At 38.9% G+C, this 26,548-nt stretch overlaps 1 protein-coding gene and 1 long non-coding RNA gene across 2 annotated transcripts in view; one reads left to right on the forward strand and one right to left on the reverse strand.

Annotated features, from left to right (window-relative positions):
- Positions 1-26,548, forward strand: part of tnmd (tenomodulin) — a 63,393-nt gene that overhangs the window by 17,105 nt on the left and 19,740 nt on the right. The window contains exons 3-4 of the mRNA XM_042493480.2: positions 17,393-17,533; positions 24,342-24,449. Coding sequence (XP_042349414.1) covers positions 17,393-17,533; positions 24,342-24,449 — 249 coding nt within the window. The remainder of the gene's footprint in view (positions 1-17,392; positions 17,534-24,341; positions 24,450-26,548) is intronic.
- Positions 20,697-26,548, reverse strand: part of LOC148188867 (uncharacterized) — a 28,306-nt gene continuing 22,454 nt past the window's right edge. Inside the window, exon 4 of the long non-coding RNA XR_015777225.1 lies at positions 20,697-20,898. This is a non-coding gene — a long non-coding RNA (uncharacterized LOC148188867). The remainder of the gene's footprint in view (positions 20,899-26,548) is intronic.

Below are 26,548 nucleotides of genomic sequence, written 5' to 3' on the forward strand. Positions count from 1 at the left end.
AGTATTTTTCAGAGTTATTAAAAAGAAGGGCAGAGCAGCACTGACATGAAACCCACACAGGGGCCATGGCAACAGACCAAGAGCTTCTCATCAGTATCCATAGTCCCACTGTGATAGCCCAGTGTCTCTGCATAGGACTATCACTCCTTCTTTTATTGTGTCTTCAAGGCAGGCGCATGGTGTAAACAATGTTTGAACAATTATGAGCCTGTATATCTCGTAGAAGCTCTGTTAGAAATTGTTCTAATGGCTTACCTTGTTACAGGCAGCGCTGGCTTGTTCTATATGTTATAAAGCACAGATGACATTGGGAATATCAGATGTTTGAAGATAAAAGAAGAGAGGTGGTCATGCTCATGTTGTAGTGATCCCCCACTTTGATCATGCCGACTGAACCGCGGATGTGTGCCGAAGTTGCTGTTATTGGTATTTGTAGCAGAAATAGTACCTTGGCATTTTTGCAATAAGCTGAACGTAGACCGGCTTTTATTGCTTTCCATGCACATATTTTTAATGCTTAAGTCGCAGATAAATGTACAACACACTGCTGATAAATAGCACTATCTATTGTCATCTGTTGGTAAATTGCCAGTGAATTTGAAAGTGTCACATCCCCAATATTGAGTGAACCTGTGCAAATGGAAAGTATTTTTTTTGCCCTTCTGAACCTGAAGAAGTTCAGCCTTCATTGACTTTTTACAAAATGCTACTTTTTCCCTTTCTTTAGTGGCTTTAGTGGCTTAAAAACTTTCCGGTTGCTGTTTAATGCCGTTCATCTGGCCAAATTATTGCCTCGCGTCTAAATGATCCAAATTGCAGCCTTACAGCTCTCACAAGCTGTTTCTTAAATGCCACTTAGCTGCTGGATCCCAGAGTGGGTTCTTGTTGATTTATTAGGAGGTGGAACGGCTGAAAACCAGCAGAGCAACAAGGAGACGTATCCATTATAGAGGTCGTTCACCTTGCGACTGTCTGCCTCATACTTCAGAGGCTTGCTTGCAGTCACTCCTTGCAGTCTTTTGTCTGTTGAAGTCTGTGTCAGATTGTGAGATAACAATAAGAAACAGGATTCATTCAGCACTCCTGACAAAGCAGCAGCCTGTTCCTCAGCTCGACACACGGTGGTTACCAGGCAGGGAAAGGCACAAAGGGAAGATGCAACATGAAACAATACAATGACGGGGAGAAAAAAGAAATGGCACAACACAGCCGAAGCCGGGGCCTTTGTGTTGTGTTTAATTCATTTTTCTACTTTCTACCGCTTGTTGATACCATATCTAACTCATGTTGGCTTATGGAATTTAAGGGATGTTACATCATTTGTCATGTCCCAAAAAAGGTGGTTTAACACCATCTTTAAAGGCCTTGTGAAGTCCCTCTGTTCTCTCTTACAGTTGGCAGGTGAAGATAAAAAAAAGTATACTCTTGGCCATTTTTGAGGCATTTTTTTCTCCATGGTATTGAGGTGAAGAAAAAAGCCAATATTTCCCCTTTCTAGTTTATCTGGGGTTTGGCTAAAACTTAAAAAAAAAATGTTGAAAGCAGATCAAACATTGGTTAAATGTATGTTAGCAACATTTCATTTTCAGCCCAGGCCGGTGTCACATTTGCTTCAGCACACAACTTTGTGTCTCGAAAAAGAAAAAAAAAACCTCTATGCTGTATTTATAGTGCTAAGATTGTGTGTTATGGATTTTGTACAAGTTGTAGCTGCAAAAATAAAAAGATAAAAAGAAAGGAAAATATTTACTTTTTAAGCAAAAAGTCCTGGGAAACAGCATATTCCCCGAGCTGTTGTATAAAGGAAATACAACCCTTTGTTGTTTTCACTTTGATTTTTATTGAGATCATAGAAACAAACACATCGAAGAACAATATGTCCCAGTCCCTGAGTTTGTTTCACAATAGTGTGTTGACCAAAAGTACTGAATAGCTCCCAAAGTTGCCCCAGCACTTCTCCCTCCTGAACGCAGCTCTATTATGGGCACAGTAGCACGTATCAAGGTGATTTATTGCCACAGAGAGCTCAAGTTGTTTAAAATGACTGGTGTGATTAGTCATATATGCTTCAGAGCTGAAAAAGGGGTGCACAGTGCTCCTGTAAATTAACAGCAGCTGCAGACTGTAGTCGACCACAGCAAGGTGGTCAAACGTGGTAAGCGGCGGAGTCGCCGGGGGACAAGGAGAGAAATTGGGTCATTACACTCCTTTCAGGTATGAGTAGGTTGACAGAAGATAAAAGGTAGGCTACGTTAAAGATTCAGAGGCTCCAAGATGAATTGATTTCCGCAATGAAAATAAAAACAGGAGAGGTATGATAGTCTGTGAGTTCTGCCAAAATTCCACTTGAGTTACTGCACAAATATGCTCCATATATTCCCACAAGCCCTCAGATATCTCCACGCTCCATTATTCCTGACAAAAAAGAGCTCCTGGAAGAAGCATTTTATTTGGCAACTGTTTTTTTTTAAAGTATAATTTCCTCCTTCCTCCACTTTTAAGTCTTTAAAGGATCTACAGGAAATAGTTTTACTGAACCTTGAGCTGCCTGGCTTTCACACTGAAACAACAGAGAAGAGCCAAGCAACGATTTTAAGTACCACTATTTATATGAGGATCTTTCCAACAATAGTTTTGACTTTTTTTTTGTATCTCTGGCATTTTAAGAAGATGGAAAGATGGTATTCATAAAACTAGGCTGTCTATGCAGAAGATAGATACAAATACTTTTGAAACTGGTGCTACATTGCCAGAGAAAACAGAGCAAAAGGACTGTGATATTCACTTCTGCTTACGAGGTAGAGAACCGACGACTACTACTACTGCGCTGCATCAAACACATAAATGCCACTGCTATTGGGAGATATAATGTGAGCTGCTCATCCGAAAAAAGAAAAAAATGTCAACAGGCTGGAAAAAAACTTTCTGGTTCTACAGAAATTTTAAGCAAAAAATAGGCAATGTAATAACAGGATTATTAATGTTTTATTAGCGCTGTGTGGGAGTGCAGGAATGACAAGACGAAGAGACTGAGTCGAGCCTGTTTAATACATGGTTAGGACGAGCTCACAGTTAACCAACAGGAAACACTGCCCCTAAAACTCCATCTCCCAGAATTCCCTTCTCTCAACTCTGAAAAAATGTTTTGTTTTGCTTTTTTACGCTGCCTACTCCATCTGGAAATGACATCACACATATTTTTAAAAAATTCTAAACATTTTAATTTTTTTTCTTTGCACCTCTTGTATGTCCTTTCTTAAATGGTGATTTTTTGTTTTTTAATCATTTAGTAATTAATTTTAACTTTTATATCTTATCTCTTTATTCTTATTGTAAATCTGTATCCTTTATTATGTTTTTATATTTTATTGCTCTGAATAGTAAAAACTTTGAATTGCCGTGTTGTATGAAATGCGCTATACAAATATAGCTGCCTTGCCTCGCCTTAAAAATAGGCTAGCTACATATAGCCTCCTATATAATTATAACAGACATAGTAATACTGAGCTTAATTCAGAGTTTCCCACTGCTTCTAGTCTTAATGCTAAACCAATAGTGGCCTAGCTTCATATATAGCTTACAGACAAGAGAGTGGTATTGCTCTCCTATTTCAACTACCAAGAAGAAAGCAGAAAGCTATGTTTCCCAAAATTTCATGTTGTCCCTTTAAAATCTTTAGAGAACTGACTACATAACCTGCAGCATTTCTGTAAAGAATTCAGATGGAAGAGTTCATGTATCTTCTAGTAATTCTTCACATAGGCCCACAGATGGCCATCTGCGCAACCCGAAACCTAACTGATACTGATCTAATTTACAACAGAAGACTTAAACCCATTACCCTGTGAAGCTCAAGCATTTTCATGACCACTATGCCTATATAAACAGCTTGTTTTCTCCAATGGTTGTCGGTAGCCTTACAGTGAGATAAGTTTTCAGTCTGCTGCACACTGAAGCAAAAATTCCACCCTCAGAAACTCTCATGCTGTTAAGTGCCATCACTTTGTGATATTTAATGCACTTCAAGGGTGTTTCTCACTTTTTGGTAGTAAATGCACTTACCTTTTCTTCTTCTACAGTAGATTTGTGTGATTATTGAGCATCAGTGTAAAAATGGTAGGCTCTGAAATAAGCTTTTGCTCTTTGCTCCTGTAAGATTGACTCAAAAGTCTGACCTTTATCACTGATGTTTTAAGTGAATAAACTCCACTGCTGCTCTGCTAGAAATATCTCAGAGTAGCATTGGACTGTATGTACTAGCAAGTTTTCTGCTACTATGAGAAAAATACTGCCAAAATTGGCCCAGAAGTGAGGTACATACAAGGTGTATTGCTAGTAGCTGTTTGTTTTAACAGTATTAATGTGCTTTAGGAGGATGGCTCCATTAAGCTTTGCAACTTGACAAGTTGTAGCTTATTTTTTGAAAGGCTAACGACCTTAGCATTTTCCTTAACTGGCCTTTGGCATTGGCAGCTGTAAAACATTTTAACATAAAATTGATGCTTAAAGTAATTGCTTGGGTGAATTCCCAAAAGCACTTTAACCCTGACGCCCAACCTAGTTTTAGCTTTCCATTTAATGCTACATACACCGCATACTCAGATTGTGATTTTTGCATTGCTTCCAGAAATATTAAGATCCCTAAAAAGGCAGGAGTTGAAGCTCAAGTATGCACAACATAATAAAATGTGGCAAGATCAAATAAGTTTTCACTATTTTTTTGCCTCTGTAGTGAGTCGTAAATATGCAAGGTTGAGTTAAAACATTGGTATTTGTTGGCGCTATTGATAGAACTTCCTGCAGATAAAAAGAGGGCACAGTTTCTTAATTGCTTGCACGCAGCTATTTACCTCCACACATAACAAACCACAGAAAAGACTGGTGCTAATTACAATGCAGAAATGTTTCAGTGCCTTACAACTGTTTATATTTAGAGCCAGAGTCTGACTTTGCGTCCTCTCATTACACACTGAGTGGGCCCGTGCACACAGCTTCCAGACAAAAGTTGAGACTACATGTTTTGGCATTAAATTTGGAAGATTCCTCTGAATTTGCTTCCAAGAAAGCTCGGCATGGCTGTTGATCTAAATGTTAGGCATATTTTAAGTGACCTAAAAATAAAAATGGATGCTGAATTACATGAAATAAACATTAGTCTAGTTTTCTAGTCTTAAAAACTCCCTGCAGAGCCCTCTCTGTGACATTCAGGTGTTGGACTGAACAGTAACTGTTGTGTTACCAGCAGATGGTTTCATTCGGACAATCTGTTGCTATTAGCAACCATGACTGATACTGTTTAACAGCAGCTGAAGTTTAACTGACTATTTTTGTCATTTTGTTAGTTCTTTGTCAAATATTTTGCCAGCCAGATTCATTTTCTTACACCTTTTGGGGATGTTGTTTCTATCCACATCTTCTTAATATATCCATGGTTTGTGTGGAATTTTGGCCGTTGCCATCTTGGTTTCTTAGTGTCAGATTTGGCCATGTTTGGGCGAGAGGATGGAGCTGAGGAGGAGTGAGGGGCGGATCTGACTCACAGACTGTTAAGCCTTAATAAAATATTATACAGTGAGTCATCAAAAAAACATACCCACTGTACAGTTGTCATAAATGTTGTAGTTAGCTGTAAAGACCAAAAAACGTTTCTTTGTTCCAGTATGTAAACATGTTTATTTCTGCTGTTAAGTTGGACGTTTTAACATGAAGGTCTGTGGGGATTTACTCTGTTTTAGAATCAGCCCCAAGTGGCCAGTCAGTGAACTGCAATTTTTGGCACCTCCGCACTGACATGTTTCCGCTCTGAAGGTTGCTGCTTGTTTGAACGCTGTGTAACACTTTTTCTCTCGGCGGCAGCATGCAGCTGCATTCACGCTCTCCTCATAGGAAACACTTGAAAAAGGAGCTGGCACTCATAAATTATGTGGACATAATACTCATGCTAATTGTCTATTACTGTATTTCTTTCCATTAACATTTTACACACTTAAATACTTGCATATTATACATACTTTTATTAATATTTAGATATTTATACACTGTACAAGCTGGTTACTATTACTGTATTTCTATTTTTACATTTCTATTTTTATATACTTGTGCTTGTACGTATTTCGTTTGCTATAATTCTCTATGCTGGCATCAGAGCGACTGTTAGGAACCACAATTTCCCCCCGGGATTAATAAAGTATTTCTGATTCTGACACACTTTGGTTAAGGCGTTAGTGAAAGACACAGGGTGAGTATCATTATATAAATCATGCTCAATAAATTCTTTTATTCAACTAAAGATTATGATGTAAGGTTTTTACATGATCGTATAGTTGAGGTACTGCCATGTATGAATAATAAAGGACCTAGTTTTAGTCAAAGGGGAGCATTAATCTGGTGTGTAACAGAGGTGAACTGAAAATATGCACACTTTGTAAGATTAGAAAATATCTTGAAATTTAAAAAAGTGCATTTATGTATTGTAGAAACTGTAGGCTTAATAAACTGCATTTTCAGCCAACAATTTTTCTTTTTTCATTACATTTCTTTCTATCCTGTTTTGATGGGAGTAAATTGCCTCTTTTGTTTTTGTTTATTTTCTCTGCAGATTCACCCAGACTTGTTTGTTTAATCATTTCCAGATGTTAATCATTTTCATGTATGTACATGTGCTGACAAAAGGATTTTAGGATTTCATCCTAAAAACGAGTGATGTGCAGCCATATAGCCTTCTGTATTTCCACTATTTGCAACATGTTGCATTGTGTTGTATTCAGCTCGCTGTCAGGTTATCTTCAGTGAGATTGATGTCGCGCACTGCCAGCGGGCTCATTTTACCCTGTACCAACTAAGTTGATGACGCATTAGTGACTGACCAGTATTTTCCAAATTGAATTTTCTGAGCTGGCGCCTGTCCAGAACCAACCGCCTGTATTCAAGAGGCATCACCAAACAGCAGCCTGCATGTGTTTGGCAGCCGGAGAGCATTCCTACTTCATTTATCCGCATTCTCCAGGCCTTGGGAGTTGACAGGCTTGGTAATCAGTGTCCACAAGCATAATCCCTATGGTCTCAAGACACCACACAATCAGATCTCTCCCCGTCTCTCTCTACCTCTCCCTCTCTTTCTCTCAGATTTCTATATAAAATCTGTTAAAATCACCTCGCAAGAGAAAACACATCCACAAATATGCACAGCACACAGTGTCTGACAGTGAATATAGAGAACATGTGTTCATATGTGTGAAGGCCATCTGCACCACTGTTACCGGGTGAGAAATCTATAGCAGCTGTAATTATTTCCCTGACGGATCCTCATTTTCCAGTAATTTCTCCATAGGAACCTGCTCCTGCTCTTCCTTAGCTCTGTGTTACGTTTCCAAGAATTCGCACTGAATTCTCACTGCTGGTGTGTGTCTCTTTGATTGTCAATATTCTTGAGGAGGATTAATTATTCTGGCAGTGTGACCATGTTCACTTTTATTTGTAAAGGTTACACCTCTGACACCTCTGCAGTGGCAATTTCCAATGTGCCTAAAAGAGATGTTCCATTTTTACTCCTGAGAAAATGAGAAACTCTAATAAAAACGACCAGAGTGCAACCAGAGTACTTGGGAGACATTAGTTGTTCTCATGTGAGCGCCTATGTGAAGAGACTTGAGCTCTGAAAAATAAGTCTGGCACAGGCTGCTTGAGGACAAGGAGCCAACAGTAGAGACAAGGGAAACACACAGAGAAAGAAAGCTTCCTCTGCAACACTGGCAAGAGCGGTGAGGTGATCAACTGACTGTTTTTCCGACCCTGTTGTTTTGAATTTGAGTGCTCCAGAAAAGAATAGAAAGTCAGATTCTGCAGACAAACCGCATTAGGATTCATTTATGCTCAGAGTTATCAACACAGACGGAGCCTCCGTACTTGTGCATGTTTTCTGAAAGTTTACGGAGCAGCACCACCTGAGATCGCGGGGGCAGCGTAACATAGTTTAAGCAAGATACAACCGTTTGAGATGACAGACATTTAAAAAACAGAACAGAACAAATGAGAAATATATTGAAAAGAATTCTCAATCCACATGTCACAATTTCTAAAATGCTACCTCTGTTAAATGGTACAATATTAAAACGTCTTCTACTGTTGCTTCATTCGTTGTTGTCTGAAACTTTTGCCTTAGCCCTCTAGTGCCATCTACAGGCTTCATCTATGCAATCTATGCCAAGAAGGTGCCGAAATAAACTGTGTTCTGAGTTATGGATCAGTAGGATCTCAAATCACCACCAATTCTGAATGAAAATGGTGAAATCAAATTGCTATATCTGATTGTTTGCCTTCTTGACTTCTGTATTTATTTATTGTATTAATAATGAATGTGCTTTCACGACATGTTTCTATCTCTATGAACATCCCTGGCGGATGCTGGCTGGCTCTGTTACCGGCTGATCTACTGAGTAAATGCTAGCTGCCACGTTTGGTGAATACTTACAACTTATCAAGCATCTGACCACAAATCTAGTACTGAAATCTTCTACAGTGACAACTATTTAACATGCATAAACACCAAACAGAACAATGTTTGGTAGTCTCGCCAAACAAATCAGTGATCTTTTTTTCTTCTCAGATTCTTTCATTTTGTAAAAAAATCCCAGTAACTCATGAGTAAAATTATTGATTAGAAAACCCCAGGAAAAATAATTGGATACAGCAGAATTATATTTCTGCAGACCCCATGACCACTCCAACCAGGACCATCCAGGTCCTCACAGTAGACTGCATTTTACCATCTCAGTGCGAATGCACAGAATAGCAATTTTGCAACACAGCATTGGACATAATGCTGGAGTTAGAGATCACTGCAAAACACTGACCAATAATAACTCTTCACAAATGTAACTCCTGGACAATAAGGCACAGATAAAAGCTGCATAAATGGTAATAAAACACACCTTTAACATCTGAAGTCCTCACTAGATTGACATCACACGGACAACAATGTAACTTTTTGGCACACTACAACAGAGAAAATCTAGAGACATCAAACTGTGTGACTCAGCACTCAGACAGCAGGACTATCTGCAGCTTCATCGTCAGTGCAACTCAGGAGTCTCCTCTAATAAAAAAATAAAAAACACTTTTGGAAATGTCAGCTTCTTCCAATCAAATATGTCTAAGTGTTCCTTTCACTGCCTATTTAAATCAGCTCTGGAGCAGGCGAACCACACTGTCATTTTCAGCCAGTTGAAGGCACAATCTGTTATTCAAATGTGAACTAATGGCTCGGCCCATTACCAACATTTGAATCACAGGTTTAAAACGAGCTCTCACCCCAAATTGGCAGACGGGTCTTCTGATACACAGACGCACAAAATCACTAAACAACTAAATTTGAGTTATGAATGTTTCCTGCTGCTGATTAAGGTTTATTTCCAAACAAACACTGGCCTGTATTTTAAATTATGGTCAGTGTGAGAAACACAAAATACTTTTTTTTGGTCTATAAGTCAAACTTAGTCCCTCACAAATATATATGTTAATAGACCTGGAACTTTTTACGGTTTAAAGACTTTTAACTATAAGAGTATTTACAAAGGCTCTGCTCCATCCAGGTGTCATAGTAAACAGTGACAATGTGACAGACAGTCAGCATGAACAATGCAAGAACCCTAAAACTGAAGCATACACTGTAAGTTAACTTCACTGCCATTGTTTATGTTATTATTTAAACATATGCTTTTGCTACTGTGGCATGCCAAAATGTATTTGGCCTTTAACCTACTTAAGCAGGCATGTTTAATTTGAAAATGCAATATCAAGTAAAGATCTCATTTTTTTAAAATTTAATTTCTATGTAAACCCGTCTGTAAAATTTCTGCAAAAATAAGAATGAAAAGAGAGCTGTCTATACACCTATAGACAGCTGTGGAGCTGCAGACCACTGTTTGAGACCCACGAACAACACGGGTTGACTTTTAGCAAGACAAAGCTGCATTTTCAGTGGTGACTGTGCAACCAAAAGCAGGTGTTTTTTAAGTGGCAACTTCCAAGGCAGAAAAATTAAGCCGGAAACTGCTCTTCATTGAACAGCCACTTGAGGCTGGCTCCAAAATTGAGTCAATCCCCACAGACCTCCATGTTAAAAAGCCCAACATTACAGCAGAAATAAATATGTTCACAGCCTGGTAACAAACAGTTTTGGTCTCTGTAACGAATTTCAGCATTAATGACAACTGAACAGGGGTGAATTTTTATATAACTTTACATCTTTTTTAGGGCCCAAAGTTTCGCATATTTAAGGGCGGAGCCACTTGGTTGAAAGTCTGCTGTGAGCTACAAGTCACTGCAGTCTGTCAGTCAAACCATGCTCACTCCTCCAACCTCTTGTAAAAGTTAGGTCACTTCTGTCTCCAAAAAACAATATTGTGATGGTCAAAGTAGCAAAATCAAGGCTTCAAAACAGCAGTACATCGACCAAAGGGTGTCATCACAGTAGCTACATCCATAAAGTCTATTGTGTTTCTTTAAGCGAGCCACTGTTGCGTTTCTAGCTGTGACTGTGGCAACAAAACCAGGTATTTTAGACCAAAACACAACCTTTCCTAACTATAAGAAAGTATTTGTTTGTGCCTAATCAAAACACTTTAACGACAATGCTGTTAAAATGTAAAGTTTCAACACATCTGCTACATATTAAAAAACAAATGATAATTTTGTGGTTTGCAGAAACACACAATAAGTTTTAATCTGGTGGCTGAGTTGGACTTCATAAATGTTATTATTAAACATTTTGTCATTCTGCAGATAAAAAACAACCTGGGCACCATTATAATTCTTACAAAACATATTTTCTGTTGCATGCATATTATTTATTTAGTAACATATTTTATTATTATCATATTTATTTACATTTGTATATATTGGGCTCAGTTAGGGCACTGCCAAACAACCTGCTGTGCTGTTTTGGTCTGAGGATTGTTTTGTCTATAATATGTGCTTGATGATAAATATGAAATAAAATGTATCATACTTAGGGGTGGGCAATATGGACCTAAAATAATATCATGATATTTCAGGGTATTTTTGTGATAAAAATGTTCTTGAAGATATTACAAAAACACTGAAAAATATTTATATTTATTTCAAAAGAATCAACTTCAGTAAAATAAGTGTTATATATATTATATATCAACACAGATTTTTTTTAAAAAAAGGTTGCCTACAAATATTCAGTAAAAATTAGACAAAAAGGATCTCTCATTTCTTTGGTTTGTAAACAACAGCAGCTCAGACTCTGTATAAAATATAAATAGAACAAAATAATCACAGTCAGTCACAAATTATACACTTATACACCTGCCACATACCTTGAAGAGTACCTATAATGTACATTTTGAAGTGGCAACTTTGTTTTTAGTGGTGCTTGTTGCCACTCATAATGGTATGATGTCATTATGTCAATAAGTCAAAATATTGCCGTCATAATGATAATAATTTTTCAAATCCTATTAAAAATTATACCAGTATTGTCTTGAACGATATGATCTGGCACACCCCTAATCATACAGTACATGAATATGGTGTAAGATGTGCGTTTTTTGCTTGTCAGACAGAATTTGAAGCCACAAGTCTCTTTGTGTTTTAAAAGCAGCAAGCACTTTAAAGAGACTAAAACCAAAAGGACACAATGTTCGCCAGTGTGACTGTCTAGGCTGCTGCCCACCTCGATCTATCACACGGCTGCCTATGGCTCCCAGGAGGCCCGTGCACTGTGCAGCCCCCACGCCACAATCCAACCCCCCACACCTTCCACCCTCCCACCCATCCGCCTCCACCGCCATCACCACCCCGCTGTGAGTGACAGGCATCCAGTTCCGCCTGACTGGAGCCTCTATCTCCTAACCCTCAAGGACAACTAAGAGGACGTATTGCCATCAAGTCATCTCTCTCATTCCCACGGCCGCTGCGCTCTCCATAGATGCACATACGCACACAGACACCCCTCACGCACACATGCACACAGCGCCGACTGTGACCCACTCACCTGTAACAACATCTACGTGACCTTTGCTTAATGTCCTTGGGTGCCATACCACAACCCGTTCGCACAAACAACCCTGGCTGCGCCTGCCGCTTCTCATTCACTCCCTTCTCTGCGAGTCTGTGTTTGAAACCGTCTAGGTGGAGGTTGTTAAGAACCACTTCAGACAGAAACCTTGAACAGAGGAAATAAATAAGGCATTGTCTGTGAAGGCTTCCGCACAGATCGCCTCACACTCCTGGGCTTGAATGTTTTTCTAGCTGTGGAGATCTGAATTCTTTATCTCTTACTGTACAACAGTCTGAGGCGCCGTGTGATGTGAGAAAGGACCAGCTGTTCCAGAGGGATATCGGACAAGGCAGTTTTTTAGATAAATAACAAGACTTGGTTCGCAGTAATGCGTCTTGGCAGTCAGTGTGCACTTCAGTACAATGCCAGGTTTTTTGCTGTGTAACCTTTATGTGTTCAAATACATTGTTCAGTTTTGTAAAATAACAATAACATCCAAAGACATCATTGTATTGTTGTTGCTGCTTTGCCGTCTCATAAACAGCAGTTATAAACAACTGCTCTTATTCCTGAGAGTTGTTTTTGCACTTCAGCGTGCTCTTAGAAGTTGCTGCGCTGGTGGGACAACAGGGAGAGGAGGCTGAACTTCAGATTAAAGTCTGTTGCTTATTGCCGCAGTAGGAAACTTCACATGCTGACAGGAAACCCTTTCGAATTTTGAGAATGTCAAATCCCAGAAATCATGAAATGTGATTTCAGAGAGCTGCACAGTCTTTCAAAGAATGGTCAGATTCATTAAGTAGGACAGTTTCTTCTAAAATTGTGTTTTTAGAAGACAAGCTAAAAGTAGAAATGTTATTCTTAAGGATGGTCTTTTAAAGAAAGTTGTGGAGTAAGTATAAAATTCATCCAGATCACTTAAAGGTCAAAGTTCATGTCTGAAGTCAAAGCCGCAACAATGAGTATTTTCATACCTGTAATGTAAAACAGATGAACTTCCAGATACTTATCAGCTGACTTTGCAGTTCCCCTCAGCTCTGTGGAGCATTTTAACATCTTTCAGCTTGATGTTTTGGTTTTTACAGCCTCCAACGTCTCTATTTTGGTTCACTCTGCTTCCATCAGCAAAATTTTTTAAAGCAGCAGGTAGTCTACCCATGGGTCATTGATTCTTTTGTTGTTGAATCAGAAAAATGAGAGTTACAGTGATATTTTAAAACTGTAATTCCTATTTGAAAAAGTACCCCTCTATTGTTCATTTGATCTGCAAATCCTCAGCTCAGTGTTATCATGACTTGGGTATGGAAGTTTATACAGAAGTTAGCCCACTACAATGGTTGCAATGACAATGCAATGAAAATGGCCACCACTCAAAGCATCCTGCTATGTTGAGTTGAATGGAAATGTCTATTCTACTCATTTTATTTTTATGGACAGGCTATGGTGGAGTATGGTGGAGACAAAAAAAAGAAGATAAAAGGATTGTGAGTATTGTAATCACAATAATCAGCTGACTAAAAACCCAATTTTAAATGAATGTGTATCTATATCTGCCACATATGTCAAATCTCTGCTAGCAAATTTGCCATATCTACAATGCAGAGATAATATGATGACGTGTTTATAATGTGTTGCAGAGCCTGAAAGAAGCAAAAAAAAATGAATGTAATCAACAGTCCAAAATCTTGCTTACTGCAGCTTTAATATCACAGCAGTTCCCAAGATTTTCAAATTTATTTAAAGTCTTTGTGACCAAAGTCGTCATACAGTGGCCTTTGTTATAGAAAATGGAGGCTCTCATGTGTGCTGCCCTTTTATCTGCCTGTTCAGTGTCATATGGGAAGCTAATTAACTTTCAAACTTTTTTCATAAAGGTTTTGCAGACAAGTAACAGTTTCTGTGAATTGCTATTTAGAGACAGAATAAGTAAATTATGTGAAACAAGCTTTCTTTAAATCTCCCATTCCATATTTTCATCCAGAAACACCCGATGTACGTAAATAATGAAAGTCAGCACAAAAACAAATTATAACGATCATCGTCATTATAGCGGGGCAAAAATATTGTGATGTGTTCTAAAATCTTTCCCCTTATTGCTGCATAAATCACGCTGCAAGTTTCCCAATGTACTGAAGTACCTATAAGTATCAGAAGAGGCCATACAGAGGCTATTCATTTCTATTTTCAGAATGCCAATTATGGTGCACAGCAGCAGCTTTGGATATTGAACCAGTTGAAGTCAAACTGTTGTAATACATTATTATCTATTTCAACCCAGCGCAGTGGGGAGATTCTCACCGTTGGATTTTCATCAAAAGTGATAGCCTGCTGAAAATGTAATTCACTGTTTTAGTATAAATCAATAAGCCTCCAGAATCTATTCCCCCATTCCACCTTTATGTTAATATAAAAGAAATGCTCAAATAGAACTTTAATTCACCACACAGACTTTCAGACTGTTTAATAGCCCCAATTTTATCCATAACTGCTCAATTGACACTTAAATTTCAAGCCCATCTTAATTTGGCTTCTCCTGACGATTTTAAGTTCTACTTCTCTTTGGAGCCAAGGCTACTGTGACCCATGTTAATGGAGATTTATAGGCTAGTGCCATTCTAACAGTGATCCTCTATTAAGAATTATATGCCATTTGATCATTATTACTCTGTTCTCCCACCAGAGGAAAAAAAAAAGTCATCGCCGCAGTGTATTCAAATGTGCTGGATACCGCGTGTAAGCAAGCAGACACATAACATGTTAAATACTGAACATGAGTGTACAGTGAAAGCTAATTTTGCGGCGGAGCGTCGGAGGACATTCTGATGTTTCTGATGAGGGATATAAATCCTGATGGACTCCCATCCGAGTGTATTCATTAATCATGCGTCTCATTGGCGAGGCTCTGATTTGCCACTGAGACAGATGAAGATGAACTCAGCAATATATTTCTCATCATAACACAACCCTCACATAAATATTAATAGCATATTTTCAGCTGGTGGGCATGAATCATTTTTCAGACAGGGAATTTTAAGAGCCATCCATGCATGTCCAAGAACAGTACATAAGCAAGCAGTTGTGATAAACAACACTGCTTCAAGGCAGCAGCGAAGAGACGGCTCTAACTGTACGAGGGATTCAAAAGGTCTTTATTGTACTTAGTTAAGAATCCTTCTATCAATACATTTTATTATTTAACTCAACAGTGTGTCAACACAGATATTTTAATTACACAAGTGTTTGGTATCACTGGTGTTGGTTTGTAAAAACAGATCTTAAGTTAAACGGTGAACATTATTTTTTAAAAATCCCAGATATACTGTAGCTGCTGTGATGTTTCAGATCCTGGATGTTGCTGGAGTAACTGCTGATAAAAGAAGTTGCAGGAAATATCCAGTCTTTGATACTTTAAAGCTGCTATAATCAATATTTGAGATGACTATTTGTGCTGTTAAAGGGGTCCCTTGTAGTGACAAACCCAAAGATAATTCCAACAAGTCCTCCGACCAGTAATACGACCCACGAGAGCATTTCCTAAGTTAGTGCTCCTACTGATGGAGTACACAACAGCACCAACAGAAATTAATGTCTGTCTACTTCAAACAGACGCATGTAAGTGGCCTGTGGTGGCACAGGCAACCCCTGAAATCTGATTGGCCACCCAAGGTGCCACTCTGTTGTGATTGGTTATCTGTCCAGTCAGTTTGAACTGTTTGACAATTTGCGAATTTTCATTTATAGGTGCAGTTCAGTCTTTTAACCTGAGCGGCAGTAATGTTACAGAGTAGTGTCTAGCCTGCCAAAAAGCCACAGAAGAGGAAGAAGATCTGTTTTGATTTGGATTTTTTCAACAGTTTTGTGGTGTCACTCTGTTGAGTTGTGGTTGGTAGGTGTACTTAGCGTTAAACTAAACTATAATCAGGAATGCAAAACACTGCAACGTTAGTATTTCAAGTAGGTTCAGGTAGTGGAGAAAAAAATGGGGAATCAAAGCTATGTACAAAGCATTTGCCTGCAGCAGCGCTCGTACTTCACCCCTGCATACTTCAGTGCCCCACTGTTGCCACTTTAGGAAAAAAAAGTCTGGACACGCCACTGAAACATCAGTAAGCAGCACTCAAACATCAATCCAAATTATTTTGCACAGAGTTTGAAAGAGAGATTGAATAAGTGAGAAATATTTAAGCTTTCACTGGCCTTCATGCTGCTTTCGACCATTTACCTGTTCTCCAGCCAGTCCGTGACATCCAATGTGACACACCAAAAAAAAAAACAAAAACCACCACACAGAAAAGCATACATGTCTGCTGCAGAGCCGTATACACAACTCTGGTCTACTGGCAATGGGAAAGCAGTCTACCACCTTTTTTTAAGCAAGGTTACTAGTTTTTCAGAAATCATGTGCACAGGTTCATTTTGATGGAAAAGACAAACCTAACTCAACATAAGACACGACTGTACCACAATGCACGCCCACCTCATTATGGGACATGCTCATTGCACATAACACCACACCCACTACACTGCAAGACATGAAGTCTTTACCACAGTAAACCTAATGTACACTACATACCTGGTACCAAACATCAACACACACAAGGTCACAAAAACCTGGTGAATACTGGATTAGTCAGGCAGCTAGTAACGCAACTTCATATCAATGTATCTTTGCTGCTGAATGAGTAAACAGGTAACTGTTTGCTAAAATGTTCTCTATAAAAAAAAAATCATAAAGTGATAGTATGTCAGTGTGTTTGCAACTTGTTGTGCTGACCTACTTTTTCTTTCATTATTCAGTCTGACATCGTGTTCATGTAAGTGGTTTTCCGTTTTATCAAAAGAAACTGACACATAAGTCCAGTGGTCCAGTTACTTTCAGTTTAGCTGCAGTAGTGTTTTTTTGGACTAATTTTTTTAAAAAAAAGGTCTGATTATAGGACTGTTATATCTGTAAATTGACTTGCATCAACCGGTAAAGATGCATAAATCTTGTGTACACTCTTTGCTATTTTTTCAGTCGATGGATGAAGCTATTTTTCCAAATCTAGCCAATGATGTCAAGAAAATGGCACCTCTTTTCAACAAAACTTTTATTGGCTTGTTCTGACAACTTGGGAAACAGCTGTCAATACCAAATTATCTGAATCACTGAAAATAATTCTGAGATATTGGCAACTATTTATAAGTCTGGAGAGGCTATTCTTAATGTTGACTGTCATTTTGGGTTGCCATTCTAAGAAATTGTCCTTCTCTTTTCTGCTTTTACTTTTCTTTAGTAGAAAATGATAGAGTCAATGATAGCCAATGTCACATTGATCTTGTGGTCACAGCACAGCGGTGTAAGGTTTTTTTGTGCTTTTGCAGGTGTATGACCACCAGTTCAAAGCTGTGTTGGATGGCGTAGAGACAGACGGTTTGATGGAGATCGACCCAGGTCGCCGCATTGAAATCTTCAGAATGGGTAACGGAAGCGAGGAGGTACTTGAAGTGCACGACTTCAAAAATGTAAGTAGAAGGTTTGCCAAGGCCGTGTGAGCTATTCTTCTTTTGCTGAAAACTCGATGCTGTAATTGTGTCTACTCTTCAGCGGAGGGATTATGATTTTCACATCCTGCCCTTTTCAAAGAGGCGGTTGACAACATTTATCCTTTGTTGAAATCATATTTTCCTCTTCAGCAATATTTTCTCCTCTTTTGTCACTCTCCGTGAAAACAGGTGTGACAAACCTTTGAAACATCTGAGAAACTAAATAATGGAAATTATACTCAGTGAGGTGTACACAGGGATCAGGAGGACTACATTTTAAAAAAAAAACCTCCTTGAATCAGTAACTACCAGAGATTATGTGAGTGCGCGCACATTCTCACACACACACACACACACACACACACCGCAGCCCACAAACAAAAAGATTGTTTTCTTGCTAATTTATACAGTAACTTCTTCGCACTACACAGACAAACACCATTAAAAAGCCCATCTCTATTTGTTTCTCACACCTTTTTTTCAACTGCAATTTTGTCTCCAGCAGAACTCATTAACTTACATTTCATTCCTAAATCCTTCCTCGAGTGTGCAGGAGGTTATACATACTGTACCTCCGAGAAGGGAGCACGCTGTTTGACTGGTTAATGAATGCACTTATTCTCACGCCGTTATTTACTGTGATATGTTTCATTGCAAGGCTGAATGTTACAGGATGCAACTCATCACAAGTAAAAACCTACATTGAGTTGTTACTGTTTTTGTTACAATGGACTGTGTGAATTTCAAGTGGCTCTATATGATGGAAACCCAGCACAGTGCCGGAAAACTTTAACCTCTGCAATCAATCTCTATTTCTCTCTCTCTCTCCCTCACCAAGCACCAGTGTGTGTGTGTGTTTGTGTGTCCCACTTACACACACATACGCATAAACACATGTGCCTGTTGCTTGTTCCACTTCCTGTTAGTGAAGCACAGCTCGAGAGGAGATTTGTGTGATTCAGTGCTCCACCAAGGAAGACTAAGAAACAAGCGAGTGAGCAGAGTAATTCAAACCTCATTGTGATTTTTTTTTAATGGGGGGAAGGAAATCCACAGAAAAACAATAGGTTATATTAAGTGGTAGCTTGTGTGGTGATGTTGAAATAGATTTTTTTTAATACAAAAAAGGGGGATGCTGCGTGTTGTTACTCAGACCAAAGCCACCTCTAAAACAATCTCCGTCAAGCCTGAGGGCTGTGTGAGGGATGGAAAATGAGGGGATTATACCACCAGGACCATGGACCACCAAGCAAAATCTATTTGCTGTTGTTTCAGACCAAGACTACACTCATTTTCACAGGAAGGATGTAAAGAAATACTGGAGAAAGAGACATCCTGAGAGAGAGAATCACCGGGGTCATTTTTACGCTGAAATAAAATGATAATAAATATTCTTTGAAGAGTGAATTAAACAACGTGTAACTTACAGTAGCATTTTTAACAAGTAAATAACACCATGAAACAGCTGCCATTACTCTATGAAAACTAGCAGTAAGGTTTAGAAAAAATATTATGGGTTTGGCTTTAAGAAGCACTTTTCTTACTAAGGTCACATCAAACAAGTTGGTGATGTCACACACATCACTAACTTGTGATTAGAAGAAGTCAGTGTTGATTTCCAGCCACAAACACCAGGCTCCTGGGTCAAATCCCACCAGCTCTCTTAAGTGCTTTCGTCTAATAAATAAACAAAATTAACTCATTTAAAAAGAAATATTCTTAAACCGATTTTCCTTGTTAAACTGAAAATACAACCTTCTGTGTTCAAGTTTCTCTCTTTCGCCAAACTACTACTAGCTAAAGTGTCTTGTTAACACATCATGAAAGCACTTCATTAAAACTTGACAGAAACAAAATTTAAAAAATCACCAAAATCATCTTGGTTACTCTTTCCATTATTCCTGTAATCACCAGCTCTGGTTTGATCGACATAAACCCTAATATCACCAAGTGAGATGTAGCTCTACCACTGTGGCCTCTGCCAGTGCTAGACGGCTGTTTACAGTCCTGTAACGTTAACCTAACCACTAACTGTCACCATCCTTTTTTGTAACCCATTAACTCAATACAGCATCTCCATTCCGGTTTAATAGAAGGAGGAGCGTCTGTATTTTTGACGGTATTAAAAATCATACCCTCAGGAAATCTAAATACCCTGTTATACTTTAATACAGTGATAATTCCCAAGTCTAACTATAATACAGTCAGAAAACAGTAAGAGTTGAAGCTACAAAGACGCTGATACTTCAGATGAGGTTTGATTTAGGTCATGGTTAGAAGAAACTGCTCTACCAAAAGTTTTATTTTTTCTACTGGAATAAGTTTATCACTGTAAGGTGCTGTATTTGTCATTGCTCTCAGTTTGCACACGAAGCGTGTTGTTTTCTGCTTAAGACTCAAGCACAAAATTCATGGAAGATGCCAAAGTTGCAAAGTTTCCTTCTCTACACATAGTGGCTTTAAACAAAAGAGTCCATGATTGTGTCTTTACAGAATAAAGAACTGGGCTTTGTTTACATGTAATTTTCTTTCTGATATTTTATGTATAATTTCCAACTTGTGAACTGTGTGTATGAGGAGTTCAGCCAGAGAACATAAGAACCCTCAACAACAGATGTCTTTGGTGCCCTCAAGCTAAATTCATAGCTAGACAGCCCTGAGCCCTCAGACTTTTTGTGAAAGAAGCACTGGCAGTTGTTTTTTTTTACATTTCTATACTTGTACATATAGATTTATAGATTTAAATCCATGTTTATTCATACATGTTTGTGTTATATTATCAGGTGTTTCTAATATTATGTCCTTCATATGTGTAAACATCCATCCGATATCTGGATCAGTTTATCCTCAGCAGGATCACAGGTGTCTGGGGGCCTATTGTGTCTCACACTGGGCAAGAAGCAGGAACCATCACAGGGCTAATACTAATACAATAGACAAATAGGATAACACCGTCAATTACAACTACTGGCAGCTTTACAGTCGCAATTACCCTAATCTGTGTGTTCTTGGATTGTGGGAGGACACCGAAGGACCCAGAGCCTTCTCACTGTGCTGCACCACTGCTCCACCTTCAATGCAAATGGTGGACAAAACATTTTGCATCCAAGTGCTGCAAGTGTTTCAGGCAATTCCTCTTTTTTCTCTTCCACTTGCCACCAGGCCGACTAGATCAGTTGTTTGCTTCAACACAAACAAAACAGCCACCAGCCTCTCAGCACAGATATTGTCAGCGACACCAGACTGCTAGCTGCTTACCTTCAGATGAAGTCTTGCCTGAAGTTTGAACAACATCCTTAAATCACCACAGATGTTGAAAGAAACAGCTGGTGAAAGCAGCCAATCTGTAATAAGTAAAATTAATGTCAGACAGGCTCAGTGGATTTTGTTTACATTTTCATTCATTTCTGACTGTTTTCAAACTATGTTGCTCTCAAAATCTCTGCTGTGCAGCTGCTAACCGCACCTTGGTACCATACTGGCTGTACGCATATGACTTTTTAGCCATTTATTATTTCTATGTAATAAAAGAGAACCTGGCTGCACACATGATGGAGAACATCAGCCACAATGGTCATATATGACCATTGTAAGTGTATCAATAAATATATATACATACAAACACACACACATATATGCATATATATATACACACATATGTCATTAACAGAGTCAAATAACAGTTTACAAAGTTACACAGCGTAGAAGACTTTAACATTGGCAGACAAATAACAACAAATAAGTATGAAAACACAAGTGAAGGAAAACAACTATCTAAACAATCACAGTCAAAATGTAGTCACCCAGTTATCACACAGTACTGTATATGTGTTTCTCTAAATCCTCTCACTGTACATGAAATACTGTTTTGTAGGTGTGTGCTTCTGTCTCAGTGTTGTCTCCCTTTCAGATCTTCGTTAGCCATAAGGATGTGTTGGTCAGAGGCTGACCTTTTTCTTCAACTACACTGCATCCTTTTCTCAGAGAAAATAATACGGAAGCAACAAAAATCCCCTCCAGCATTTCATCCGGCCAAAAAAATAGTATTTTGGAAAATCCATGACTGCAGGAGAACTACTGATGTTGATGTTGAGGATAACCTGCTGTCATATTACATCCTGTTTACACGTTGTTACTCCACTGTGATGTCCAGATACTTTGGGAAGCACTATTACCAACATGTAGTAATTAAATAATGATTTATGAATTTATAATAAGATTCATAATGGTAGAAACACACAAGCATGCTGATACTGCTCTACATTTGTTGTAGTTTTATGTTTTAATAATATATGTAGAAAGCACAAAGACTTTGTGAGATGGATATTTAAAGATCCCATGTTATGCTCATTTTCAGGTTCATACTTGTATTTTGGGTTTCTACTAGAGCATGTTTGCATGCTTTATTGTTTAAAAACACATTATTTTTTTCCAACTGTCTGCCTGAATATACCTTCATTCACCCTCTCTCTACCATCGTTGTGTTGAGCCCCCTACAAAAAAAGTCCAGTCTGCTCTAATTGGTTGGCAGCTTGGATCCATGTTTGCTTTCTGTCAGCCAATGTTATTCACATACATTGCAAAATATTCAAAAAAGGAAATAGTGTGTCCCTGAGATGATGTATTTTTGTAGGCCGACGTGCCGTTGCCCCGGTTCCCTTGTAAAAAAGCCAATGGGATTTTCACATTAGATTTTGGATCAATGCAGAAAATAAGCTCTGTGGTTAACAATAGTTTATTATACTTGCACGTTTTGTTTAGCAAGACAATCAACACAAATGAAATATTCTTTCAGGAATTTTGAAGCCTAGATGTAATCGCCAGAAGTAACACACAAACATTAGGCTATAAATGAACGACAACATGTCACATGACATTGCAACCATAACAAGCTGTGTTCGGTGCGGTTAGTTGTCTCATCTAGCCACTTTTCAACAACCTCCTAAACATAAACATTATGCTTTTGTGCTCGTAGATAAAAAAATGTGAAGGTCTCTTAAGCTTGTGTTAACCACAAACCTTATTTAAGGCATTTTACCAAAAACTCATTCAAAACATCCCATTGACTATGAGATGAGGGAACTGTCAGTGCTGGAAATCCTAACTTATTTCCAGGTTTTAGGACTCATTCCTGAAGCTCTCTATTGAACAGAACCCATTTAAAATGTTTATGTTTCAAGTGTGAAACAGTCTATATAGTATAGTTGTGACATCACAACTTCATAGAAATCCTGACAGCTCATTCAAAGGCACAGTTTCTAAATAAAACTGTGTGCATTTCTCTGTTGAAGTGTTTTGATACTTTCATATAACATGTATACCTGCTTTATATTTAAAAAAAGAAAAAAAAGACATGGAAAGCTGGCTTTTTACAATATGGGACCTTTAAAGAGTAAGAAATGTCCCTTCAGTACATAAAATGATGTTGATAATATCAAGACATCAACCAACTAATACCTGCTGACATGGCTGTGCTTCTCTATTCACAGCAGCTAAATGATGCATGCAGTTACATGTTCTCTATGAATGAGCATCATACACAGGGAAGCTCTGAGTGGATATTTTATTATTGTGTGTTTAAATGACATCGCTTTTCCATCCCTCATCCCTGTGTTAATGTGTCTGTCATCATTTTCTGATTGACCAACCCCAGTAATCACCGTATCTCATCACGGCATTGCCCTGTCCTCTTCTGCCGCAGCTCGCCAATACACAAGACCCAAATTAAACAGAGACTCATCACAATAAAGCCTGGCATAAACATTATGCTTTTGTGCTTGGGACCATTATTGCCCCATCCTTTTTCCCGCATGGGCAAAATTACACGTGGTTCATTATGACAGCCATCACTTTGTATCATGTCATGTTTGGCTGGTATCTGGTTTTCAGAGTGACAGCGCCACAGAAAATGTGGGAAAAAAAGCCCCCGCATGGTCAAGTTAACCGATTCAAAGGAGATGTCATTGCAATCACCGTGTTACTGTAATTAAATTTAGATTGAATCAAGTCCATTTCCATGGTGCCGCTCATACAATTTTCAGTTGATACAATTCTAAAGCAGCCGTGGCAGATGTAGATCCTGCCGTCTGTTCTAATACAGTGTGCTGAATGAGCAGCTCGAGTCTGCAGAAAATAAATTGGATACAATCTGAGATACTGAGAGTCTTTCAGACTTATTCCGGCTGAATATCTTAGATTAACACAGAATGGCAGCAGGAGAGAATTAACAGATCTCTCTTGCCTATTGAGGCTCTGTGTGTCAGACTGAATAGAGCTACAGTCCACATGGTGGAGGATCATCAGTGGAGCTGAAGAGAGTGACTCCACACTTGACTGCGCAGATTAAGAGAGTGACAGGGACCTATGACTGCCTAATTCAATGGGGGCACTCTCTGTAGAAAACACTTCATTCTCAACAATGTCACTTTGCTCTCCTGTGCCATATATGCCGCTATCTGCTAAGTATTATACATCCGCGGAGGAACACCCCCGCTTTTTTACTTCCATTCAGCCTGAGAGCGAGAGCTGTGTTGCCAAGGCCAGGCAGTCATCAATTTTATACCATGCTAAAGGGAAAAAAAGATCAAAACACACCTCTTCTCACTCATTAGGTTTTAACGTCTTTGACTTTTTTAAGAGCTTTGATTATCAGCAAAAAGCTGAGCATTTTAAAACGATTTTAAAACGCCCCAATGCTTATGGGATATCCACATCACAGAAAGCGAATGAATGATACATATATCTGAATTCATGAGTACCCCTTCATTTCTTTTTTTTTCTTTCAAAGGGAATCACTGGGATCCGGTTTGCCGAACATCAGAGGTGCTACATCAGGAGCCAAACTAGGAAGCTACCCACAGTGGCAGAGGTGGAGGCTGAGGACACCGAGTTACTGGTACGCCTCCTCCCTCGTCGTCTGTCTGTGCCTCAGACTCTCTGTAGTCCTGCAGAGGCTGTCATGCATATTGTAGGGAGATAACCAGAGTAGAGCTCTGCGAGCACCACACAAATCCTCTGTGTGTCCATCTTATCCTCCCCCACCTCCCCACCCCTCTCACTGAAGAGTAAACTGTGGTTTGTGGTGCCTGTGAAACCGTCAGAGAGCTGCCCACAAACCCAGAGCATCTTTGTGGCTCACATCAAATGGTGTTTGCTGTCAATCTTGAGCCAATATTAATTTTTAATCATCTCCTCCAAAGGCTCTACCCAAATAGCCTAAAGGGGAAAGGGTGCAGAAGAGGGTCTGAGTGAGAGGTAAGCCATTAAAACGGTATTTTTTAAGAGATGATTTCTTTGTAAAATTCACAAGGCTCTCTCTCCTCTCCAAGTTTAGGGTGATACTCATAGTTGTATGTGAACTTCTGCAAAAAAAAAAAAGCAATGGAGGAAATTCAATCAATCAAAATTCCCATTTTTTTCAGTGTCACAGTACAATTCACTGAGTGGGCCGTGTGTTCAAAGAGAAAATCCCTCTCTCAAATGTCTCTACCACTTGCATGCTCTCATTTACATTTCACATTGTAGCTGGGAAGAAATAGCTGGCAAATATCTGACGCTCCCTACTCACAGCTTCATTTTAAAAACAGAATAAGCCAATTGTCAGTCCGAGCAAAACCCAGTCCCAGTTTTAACTTTAAGAACATAAGCTGTTACACCCAAAAACCAAACACTGTTTTGTTTTTTTCCTCCTCTCATCTTCATAATGTCTGATCTACGTTTACAGATACTAATTGCCCAGGCAGCACCATATGTCCACGCCATTTCTGTCTTCTTTGGTGCACTGTGAAGCCTAATTGGCTTAATTCACAGCTCCAAAGTGAATCATCGAAGGCCAGGAAAGTGACTGGGGCTGATACCAGTGGTAACGGCAGTCCTTATCAGGAATGCCACGAGTAAAATAGATGATTCCACGCTGTGTTCAGTAAAATAAAAAAGGTGTTTTTATGATATATGGTTCGCATGAAGCTGCTTTAATCAATCACAGCTTTGCCTTATGAGATGACACTGAAGAACACTTAACAAGGAGCCTTGAATCAACAGCCAGGCTATGAAGTGATGACCAAGCGTCCAAGACAGCCAATTCTTACTCCCAATTCATCAAATACCACCGCTTTGTCAGTGATCTCAGTGTCAAGCATCAGTACAAAGAAGTACCCTTCAAGGCGGTATGAAACTAACCAGCCGGCAACTACCGAAGTATGAAAAGCGAGAAAGTCGGCATAAGGTAAGGAGAAGGGGAGGTGAAAGGGTCAAAGACTCTCAGGAAGTTAATTTCCCACATTTATTTTAATAACAATATCTTGTGCTAGTGTGTGTAGCATGCTACTGTAGTGACGAATTTCACATGAAGTATGTCACAGTGTTACGTTAGTAAGAACGTCACTTATTTAACCATGTTTTTTTTCTAAATCTAACCACATGCTTTCCATTTTCTCATTTCAAGTGAAAAAAGACGTGTACTTTGAAGAGACACAAAGTATGTAATAAGCGGAAATTGTGAAGCCGTCTCTGAACGCCCAAAACTGATTTAGGAGGATACCTAGTGCATTATATTTTGATGTGTTGGTCCACTGACAAATCTGCAGTATTTGACAAGCTGGGACGAGAATGTTTGGCCAAACGTGCAACCTGTGTGCTACGGACTTCATTTGCGTACTATTCTGGTGTTATACTGCAGCCTGTTCTCACTCTGAAGTTGTCAAATACCTTTGCAGTGATTTCGGCGTAACACTCTGACCTCAAAAGCCATCTTTCTCAACTGCATGATTCGCCGCTGCGTTTAAACGATGCTGGTAACAATAATATAAGGTCGACAATGGTCATTATAGGGCAGGCAAGAGAGGCGGTAAATGGGTCTGACAAACCCCAAATGTTTACCTGGGAGGATGGTGTTCACATCACGTCCGAATTTTTTATTTATTTATTTTTTTAAATATTTTTTGAGCGTTATTGCCTTTAATCGATAGGACAGCACATGTGTGAAATGGGGAGAGA

The sequence above is a fragment of the Plectropomus leopardus genome, chromosome 8 (genome assembly GCF_026936395.1).
Source record: "Plectropomus leopardus strain MGB_pleo_1.0 chromosome 8, ASM2693639v1, whole genome shotgun sequence".
NCBI classification, from domain to species: domain Eukaryota; kingdom Metazoa; phylum Chordata; class Actinopteri; order Perciformes; family Serranidae; genus Plectropomus; species Plectropomus leopardus.